This window comes from Onychostruthus taczanowskii, unplaced genomic scaffold (assembly GCF_017590055.1).
Source record: "Onychostruthus taczanowskii isolate IOZ18803 unplaced genomic scaffold, ASM1759005v1 scaffold10, whole genome shotgun sequence".
Classification (NCBI taxonomy): Eukaryota; Metazoa; Chordata; class Aves; order Passeriformes; family Passeridae; genus Onychostruthus; species Onychostruthus taczanowskii.
Genome location: NW_024496526.1, coordinates 1532616 through 1541669, shown reverse-complemented (window position 1 = coordinate 1541669; position 9054 = coordinate 1532616). Strand labels below are relative to the sequence as shown.

Below are 9054 nucleotides of genomic sequence, written 5' to 3'. Positions count from 1 at the left end.
GGGGCGGCCATGTGGGCGCTGCGGGCGCTGTGCCTGGCCGGGCTGGGGGCGGCCATCGGCGGCGGAGCGGCGGACCAGTGCAGCTGGAGGGGCAGGTAGGCACCGGGAACACCGCACCGGGAGCACCGCACCGGGAACAGCGGCCCCGGGGGCGGCGCGCCGGGCGGGCGGGGGTGGCACACGCTGGTCCCCGGATCAGGCAGGTCCATGGGGGAGGGGGAGTCTGCTTTCCCGCCCCCCCACTTCCATCCTCAGGGCTGAACCCCTCCCGTATCCGTAGGGAGGGTACGGATGGGACGCTGGGAACCTGCGCCTGCCTCAGTTTCCTCACCCCTGGGTGCGGCTCTCCCCCGCTTTCAGGGATGCTGGTCCCCCTGCGGGAATCCGCGCCTCTCCGGGACCCCGAGCCCCCCACCCGTGAAAGCCATCCCCGTGGCCGGCGGGACCTCCGGCCCCCGGCCGGGCCCTAAGCATCGCCCGAAGGCGCCGGACTCCGAACAAAGAGCCGGGGCCCGCCACAGGGACTGCCCCACGCGGGGGGCCTGGGGGGACACGGGGGCCACGCAGCCACCAGAGTCCTGTGAGGGACAAAGCAGCCCCCCGACTGCCCCCACTCCTCCCAGGCTGGCGTCCAGGCGTGTCCCCCCCACCCCATCAGTGCCGCGGGAAAGAAGCGGCTCCAGGCATCGTGTGAGAGAGAGGGATCCCAGCATCCCCTGGGGATCCCCAAAGTGGGAACAGGTGACCTCGAGGTCGTGGCCGTTCTGGGGTTGCTTTGGGAGCCCAGACTGGGTGTGAAGGGGGCTGTGCTGCTGCACCCCTTCCCCTTTGCTGGGGAAACACGAGCACCCCAAAACGTTGTGCTTGAACCCCAAGTCCAAGTCATCGAGGGTTTGGTGCTGTTCCTGCCTGTGGCCATCTCGCACACCTCTGTGGAGGGGCTGCCTGGGAGCGCAGGGTGCTGCTGTGCCGGGGGACAGGAGTTGGGGGGTCCCTGTCACCTGGGGGTCCCGCCTGACGAGGTGCTGTGCCCCACAGCGGGCTGTCACAGGAGGCTAGCAGCGTGGAGCAGCTGTCCCTGCACTGTGCCGAGGGCTCGCTGGAGTGGCTGTACCCCACGGGGGCTCTCCGCCTCCGCCTGGCCCCCCGCCTTCCCCCCACCAGCGCCGCCGTCAAGGGCAGGAGCCCCCCGCACGTCACCGCCTGCATCAAACCCACCGGGACCTTCCGGGGGGCTCAGCTCTACCTGGAGAGGGAGGGGGTGCTGGAGCTGCTGCTGCCAGAGGCCCCCCGGCCCCACGCCCGCTGCTTCAGCTGGCTGCCCCAGGAGAAGGTGGCTCTGTTCCTGCAGGCCACCCCGCAGCCCGACATCAGCCGCCGCATCGCCGCCTTCCGCTACGAGCTGCGGGGGGACTGGCTGGCCCGGCCAGCGCTGCCCACCGCCAGCCTCGGCGCCGAAGGTGAGCGACTCACCCTGCCTCAGTTTCCCTGCCCCTGCCGGGTGCCCGCAGGAGTGAGGAGGGGCTGGATTGAGTGTTGTCCCCCGGGTGGTGACAGGCTGTGCTTGGCCTCGCAGGTGCGTGCAGGCCGTGCAATGACACCGAGATCCTGATGGCCATTTGCACTAGTGACTTTGGTGAGTGCAGCCCCCGGGGCTCGGGGGCCGGGGGTGGCCCCGAAAGTGGCACTGGGACAGCTGGCTGGGCTGGGCTGGTCGGGCTGGGCTGGGCTGGCATGGGCTGGGCTGTGCAGAGCACTGCTAGGGATGGGGATGGGGATGGAAATGGAGCTGGGAACAGGGACTGGAATGAGAATGGGAATGGGAGTGGGGATGGGGTTGGGGGTGGGAAATGGGAATGGGATGGAGATGGAAATTGGGATGGAGATGGAAAGGGGGATGGGGATGGGGATGGAGATGGGAACAGGAGTGGGAGAGGGAATGAGCCAAGAATGGAGATGGGGATAAGAATGGGAATGAGAATGCAGGTGGGGACAGGGACTGGGATGGGGATGAGGATAGGAATGCACACGGGGACAATGATGGAGATTGGGGATGGAGACAGGGATAGAGACAAGACTGGGGATGTGGACGGCAGCGGGGATAGGCACAGGGCCATGCTGACACCCCTCCCTGCCTTTCCCCCACAGTCATCCGCGGCAGCATCCGGAGCGTCTCCAACGACGCAGAGCTGCAGGAATCCATCATCGGGGTGAGCGCCACCCGCATCCACCGCCAGAAATTCCCGCTCTTCCAGGCGGGCGGGCGGGCGGGGCGGCCGGTGGGCAGCATCCGCACCCCGCTGCGCTGCGGGGTCAAGCCGGGCCCCGGCACCTTCCTGTTCACGGGGTGGCTGCACTTCGGGGAGGCCTGGCTGAGCTGCGCTCCCCGCTACCGGGACTTCCAGCGCATCTACGAGGGGGCCCAGCGCACGCGCCAGAACCCCTGCGAGTTCCCCGTGGACTGAGCGGCTCCGGGAGCGCAGCCCGGCCCCGCCGGGGGACCGCGGTCCTGCCGCCACCGAGAGCATCCCCGGGGGACACGGGAACGGTGCCCGGAGGGAGCGTGGCACACGGGCCTCGCCACGTAGCCGGGCTGTGGCAGCACCCGCCGGCGGGCTGGGGGTTCTGGGAAAATCCCGCTGGAAGGGAAGGGATTTTCCCAGGGCGTGCTTGTCCAGGGTGCCCAGGGAGCTGCCTGGGTGAGGGGTGCAGCGGCGTGGGGTCGGGGCTCCCAGGGGACCGGGGTGCTGCATGCTCAGGGGATGCTGTGGGCACAGTGGGTCTGGCACCAGGGGGGCAGCTGGACCCCCAGACCCCAGCAGGGCTCGGGGGTGGGTGGCCGTGGTGGCCGGTCCAGGGACACAGTAGGCACAGAAGGGAGTGGAAGGGCCAGGAGATGGATCTGTAAGGTTGGGGGTGGAAGGGAGAGCAGGCAGCGGTGAGCCTGGCCCTGGCACGGGCAGGAGCTGCGGGGCGGATGCCGAGGAAGAGGAGAGAAGCTGAAGGGAGCGAGGGGAGCGGTGAGGTGGGAGGAAGGCTGGTGCGGGGAGAGGAGGTGTCCTTGGCACGGTCAGGGCAGGACCAAAGCGCCGAGCAGGGAGGTGCCACGGGAGCAGGGAGGGGTGACCGTGCCACCCGTCCCCGCCAGCCCTCGGGTGAGCGGGGCAGGCCGTGCCAGCCGCGGGGAATTTTTGACCGTGGGGGTGGGGGGCATCGCATGTGCACTAAAGTTATAACGATACCAAATTTGTGACTTCTTTTTTATAAACTAAGCTGTATTTGTAGCGTGTGCCTCCTGTTTTTAGTAAGCCGAGCAGGACGGTCACCGACAGGCACTGCGGTGTGTGCCACCTGCTCCCCTCTGTGCCAGCTCCAGCTGTGACCCTGCCTCCCACGGGGCTGGAAACAGCCCTGATACTTGGACATCTCTCTCTGTGGAGAGATTTATTGCTGTTTGCACATTCTGCACCCCAGTGATCCCCAGCATGGGTCACTTTGGGGTCCCTTTCCCTGGGTATCCCTGGGTGTGGGGACCAGGGGCGGGTGGCCCCGTGCTGGGTGGGTGACCCTGCTGGTGGAGCCGCTGTCAGGACTGATTCTCGTCAGAGCCACCGGCCACAAGGCCTCATTGTGCCCGATTGTGCCGCGCCAGCATCCCAGCCCTGCCCGCTCCCGCCCCGCCGCTGCCCCCTCCGGCCCCAGCACCGGCTCTGCTCCCCTGGGAATGCTGAGGGGGACGGGACAGGGACAGGGATGGGACGTGGGAATCCTGCATGGGGACGGGGAACAGAACCCTTGGTCAGGGAAGGGACACGGAGTCCCCAGGCAGGGATGGGACATGGGGCACCCAGTTGGAAATGGGGGACTGGACCCCCTCCAGGCATGGGACATGGGAATGGGGCTCAGCACCCCCAGCCAGGGACCTCTCCTCCCCACCAGTGATGCCACAGGGCTCAGCACAGGAAATCTCAGTGCCTGAGCCCCCCCAAACCCCTCGAGCCCCCCAAACTACTCAAGCAAAGCTCCTGCCACATGTCTGCTTGTACTTAACACCTTTCCAATTTTGTTTCAATGACACTTTTTAAAATATCGCCAGCCAGGATGAACTGCTGCTGAGTATTTGGTGCCTCTGCTGACCACAATGTGCTTTTCCTTGCCAAAAAAATTTTCCAAAGAATGCTGTGGGCTTTGGAGCATAATTAAATATAAATATCTATATGTGTGTGTGTGTATAGAATGATCTGGCTGTGATAAGATCCTGGTGGGTTTGATACACAACACATGTTTTCCCTTGAGGAGAGTTTGCTGCTTACTTTATGCTTTACTGCCAATTTTATACTTGGATATTTTGATTTTATCCTTTTTACTGCCCCATTTTGGGGCCGGCCTGGGCTGTGAGGGCTGGCTCTGGCCCTGGGGAGGCTGAAGCTCCACGCTGGGCACTGGAGGATGCCAGCATCCCCCTGGATTTTGGCAGCAAGCAAGAGCCAAGCGAGGCAGGGGGAAGGGGGAAGGAGTGGGAAACCCAGCGGAGGAGGAAAAATGAAGCTGGAAAAGCAATAAATGAGGTGCAGAGGGAATTGTGCTGCCCACGGCATCCTCTGTATGCGCGGGGGTAAATCACGGCTGCTCCGACCCCGCCGCAATCCAGCACATTCCTCCCGGCTAAATGTCGGCGTTTAACGCGCGGGGCATCCGGCACTTTTCTGCCCAGCAGCAAAACCTCTTGTTTTTCTTCCCATCTGTTTATTTGGCCAAAGCAGCTCGGTGTGCTGCTGCGGAAAGGGCTGTTACTCCGCTCGTTTTCTGGCACAGAGGTTTTTGGGCTGTTTTTGGTGCCCTCTGCCCCCTGTCAGGTTGGGTCGCCCGCCCTCGTTTCCCCCGGCTGTCGCTGCCGCAGCGCTGGGACCCGGCCAGGGCACTAACAATTCCCGTGGGATCATCCCACGGGATAACCACGCAGCCCGTGCCTCAGTTTCCCCTCCGTGAGATGGGGCTAACAGCCCTTCCCTGCGGCCCAAAGGAACCAGATGGAATCCCACAGCTCTGGGATCTCTGTCGTTCCAGGACTGGCCATCCCAGCATTTCCCTGAAAGCAGAGTCCTGCCCCGGCCGAGCCAAATTCCTGCCCGGCCTCTTGGCACACAGCAAGGCCACGGAGGGTGAAAACACAATGAGACAAACTCCATCCCGGGGAATATTTCCTCCACAGGATGGAAAATGTGGTGGGAGGCAGCAGGGTGAGGGGAGCGGGGTGGGGACACCGAGTGGAGCTGGGGGGGTCAGGAGGGGCTCGGAGAGGGGTGACCACGGTGAGGGGCTGTGGCAGCACCCGGGGAGGACAGGGCAGGGTGGCCCTGCCTGTGGGTGCCATGGTGCCCACCACGGGGATCATCCAGCCAGACCTGCTCCAAAAGCCCCCCCAGTCATCAGCCTGCCCCACACGGGGTGGGCTTTGGGGAAGCCCTGGAGAGCAGTGCCCCAAAGCAGTCCCCTCGGTGCAGACGTGCCCAGGGACGTGCCTGGGGCTCCTCATTCCGTGGGATCAGCCCCACTCTGGAGCCAGGCATCCACGCAGCCCAGATCGGGAACCTTCTGGGGACTGTGGAGCCCTTCAGTCACGCTGCGGGTGGGCGTCCGCATCGGGACGGCAGAACACGGAGCGGTGGCACTGCCGGGTGTCCCCGGTCCCTGTCCCCATCCCTGTCACACAAAGGGAGTCGCCGTTTCCCGCCATTTCCCCCCTCCAGCCCTTCTCCCCCCTCTCCTGCTCCCTTCGCCCTCCTCCTTCCCGGCTGTCGGATAAAAGCCCGAACGTGTGAATCGCGGGGCACAAAGGGGAGGCACAAAGGCGGCCGGGCCCGCTCAGCCCTCCCTGTGGCCCCCAGCACCGAGTGGGGACCCCCAGGGACCCCCGGGCAGCCTGCCCACCCTGCCGGCAGCACCCCAGAGCTCAGGGGCTGCCGTGGGGCACAGGGGTGGCCCTGAGATCAGGGGATCCCCAGTGGAGTCAGGGTGATGTCTCTGGGGTTCAGGGAGGCCCTATAGGGCCAGGATAAGGTCCTGGGGTTTGAGGATGCCCCATAGGGTTGGATGATGCCCCTGGGATCAGGGGAAACCCCATAAACTCAGAATAAAAACCCTGGGGCTCAGGGGTACCCCTTAGGCTCAGGATGATGCCTCTGGAGTTTAAACTCAGGATGAAGCCCCTGGGGTCCAGGATGAGCACCTTGGGGCCGGAGGAAGCTCTACCCCACAGCCCTTGGCAAGAGGAGAAGCGAAAACCCGATAACTCTGAGGACACCCCCACAACGCTGCCACCCCCTGGGGAGCTGTACCCCCAATCCTGGCATCAGGTCTGCTTCCAGCCCCATCCTCTGACCCGGACAAAGCCAAGGCACCACTATCCCAGCGCGGGGAGGGATGCTGGGGCTGGAGCCGGACCCCGGCCTGCAGCAGGGCCCCCTCGGCCCCTCACCCCCGTCCCCCGCGTCCGGCTGCCGACAGCTGGTGGGAAGCGCTTTCCCAGCACATAGTGACAAATTCCTGGCGGTCAGGGCTGCTTTGCAGCCGCCGCGGCCCCGGCGGGGGAAGCTGCCCTGGAAAGAGGAGGATTAAAAGCTCTTTGGCTCCAATGACACGTCGCAACCGGTCCCCTCGCACGGCCACCTGCTCGTCCCGGCGCTCCGAGATGCTGCGGGCACCCCGGGGCAGGGGCAGGAGGGGACCGGCCACCCCCCTGCTAAATCCCAGGGGCCCGGCAAGGAGGGCTCAGCCCTGCCTGGGTATTGCCTCCTGAATTAATTCGCTCTGCAGCACCGCAGGGGCGCTCGGGCGGCTCCAGGAGCGCTCATCCCCGCGGACCATCCTCCTCCTCCTCTGCAGCCCCCGGCCCCCGGCTTCTCCCGGCTCCGATTTCCCTGGATTTTCTGCTTTAACCAGCTCCACCTGCCAGCAAGAAAGAGCAGAAAGCGGAAAATCGGGGTGATCCCCGTAGCCCCGCTTGGCCTCGCTGGGCCCTTTGGGGCGGCACGGGAGGGAGCAGCCCCGGGATGTGTTTTGGGGGCGGCTTCAGCTCTCCGCTGGAGCCCCACTGCTGCTCCCGGGAACGTGATTAATGGGATCTGGTGTTGTCAGTGCCCTGAGCTGTGTGTCTGGGGGTAGAACACGTGTGTGGGTGTGTGTGCATCCTCATCCCGTTCGGTTCCCACAAATCAGGGGGAGGCGGGAGCAGGAACACTCCTGCCCTTGGCTCGTCCCCAAAGAGGGGCTCCGGGGGGCTGGGGCTGGGCCTGTGCCGGCCCCAGCACTGAGAAGCGGGAATCCCACTTCCAGTTCTGCTTCCCTGCACCCAAAGCCATTCCCAGCACGGGCTGGGGTCTCTTCTCCACTGGGAACGGCCCCAGAGACACCGAGGCACGGGATGAGGTTGGTGGTCCTGCGGCAAGGACATGGGGGCCACCAGAACCCCAGGCTCTCAGGGGACACCCCGATAAGGTGCTGGAGGAGGACCCCCTGCAAACCCCACGAATGCTGACCCACAGGCTGAGGAGAGAGCAGGGGGAGGTGACAGCAGTGGCATCCCCGGTGACATGTGGCCGTCCTGGCAGGGGGCTGCGGCCCTTTGTGCCTTCTGAACGGGTGTTGTTCCCGCGTTTGGGCTGCTTGGGGGGGTCACTAATTGGGGGTGGGCAGGGGCTGCGGGGCCTGTCTGTCCCCCCCCCCCAACGTCTGGAATTTTCCCACAGTCGCTGCTGCTTCGCAGCAGGAAAGCCGCGGGCTGAGGCAGCAGAGCCCCTACAGCCCCCAACAACCTCTACAGCCCCACACGGGTGTGCACCGCCCCTACAGCCCCACACGGGTGGGCACAGCCTCAAACAGCCCCTACAGCCCCACACGGGTGGGCACAGCCTCAAACAGCCCCTACAGCCCCACACGGGTGGGCACAGCCTCAAACAGCCCCTACAGCCCCACACGGGTGGGCACAGCCTCAAACAGCCCCTACAGCCCCACACGGGTGGGCACAGCCTCAAACAGCCCCTACAGCCCCACACGGGTGGGCACAGCCTCAAACAGCCCCTACAGCCCCACACGGGTGGGCACAGCCTCAAACAGCCCCTACAGCCCCACACGGGTGGGCACAGCCTCAAACAGCCCCTACAGCCCCACACGGGTGGGCACAGCCTCAAACAGCCCCTACAGCCCCACACGGGTGGGCACAGCCTCAAACAGCCCCTACAGCCCCACACGGGTGGGCACAGCCTCAAACAGCCCCTACAGCCCCACACGGGGGTGCACAGCCCCAAACAACCCCCAACAACCTCACATGGGTGTGCACAGCCCCCAACAATCTCACACAGGACTGTGCACAAAAGCAGTAAGCACACACAAATCCATGCACAGCCCAGTAGGAGTGTCAACACCCGTGCAGGACCGTGCACAACTGCACACAGCTGGGCACAGCTGCACGTGGCAATGCACACACAGCCGTGCAGAGGCAGTTGTGCACAGCTGGGCACCACTGCACACAACCCTGCTCACCCTGCTCACCAGGACAGCTGCAACAGCCCTGCAGGGCCGTGTTCAGCTGCTCAAACCTGTGCACAAGCACACACACAACCACTCACAGACCTGCACAACACCCACAGCTTCACACAGCCATGTTCCTCTGTGCACAGCTGTGCACGGCCACGTGCAGCCATCAGAACCCTTCAGACAGGTGTGCACAGCCCTGCACAGCCACACAGAGCTGTGCGGCAGTGCACAAACACACAGACCTGTGTGTCACAGTACAGCCACAGCCGATCACAGCTGTACCTGGCTGTGCACAGCTGGACCACGATTCACTGCTGCACACAACCGTGCTCAGTCACACACAGCCGCACACGGAGTGCAGCCACTCACAGCCCCACACAAACTGTGCACAGACACGGAGTGCAGCCCTGCACAGCCCCACACAAACTGTGCACAGACACAGAGTGCAGCCACTCACAGCCCCACACAAACTGTGGACAGAGTGCAGCCACTCACAGCCCCACACAAACTGTGCACAGA

At 64.7% G+C, this 9054-nt stretch overlaps 1 protein-coding gene across 1 annotated transcript; it reads left to right on the top strand.

Moving 5' to 3' along the window:
* Positions 1-6: 6 nt before the first annotated feature.
* On the top strand, positions 7-2579 carry METRN (meteorin, glial cell differentiation regulator). Its single transcript, XM_041406854.1, has 4 exons — positions 7-95; positions 1039-1460; positions 1577-1636; positions 2149-2579. Exons 1-4 carry the CDS (start codon positions 10-12, stop codon positions 2463-2465), a joined length of 885 nt encoding a protein of 294 aa, XP_041262788.1. The 5' UTR covers positions 7-9; the 3' UTR covers positions 2466-2579.
* Positions 2580-9054: the final 6475 nt, after the last annotated feature.

What these genes read in the sequence shown, in the direction of transcription:
- METRN (XM_041406854.1), top strand. Translation starts at nt 10, where the DNA reads ATGTGGGCGCTGCGGGCGCTGTGCCTGGCCGGGCTGGGGGCGGCCATC. An exon ending in CAGTGCAGCTGGAGGGGCAG is followed by an intron (nt 96 to 1,038) that starts GTAGGCACCGGG and finishes TGTGCCCCACAG; the next exon opens with CGGGCTGTCACAGGAGGCTA. An exon ending in CATTTGCACTAGTGACTTTG is followed by an intron (nt 1,637 to 2,148) that starts GTGAGTGCAGCC and finishes TTTCCCCCACAG; the next exon opens with TCATCCGCGGCAGCATCCGG.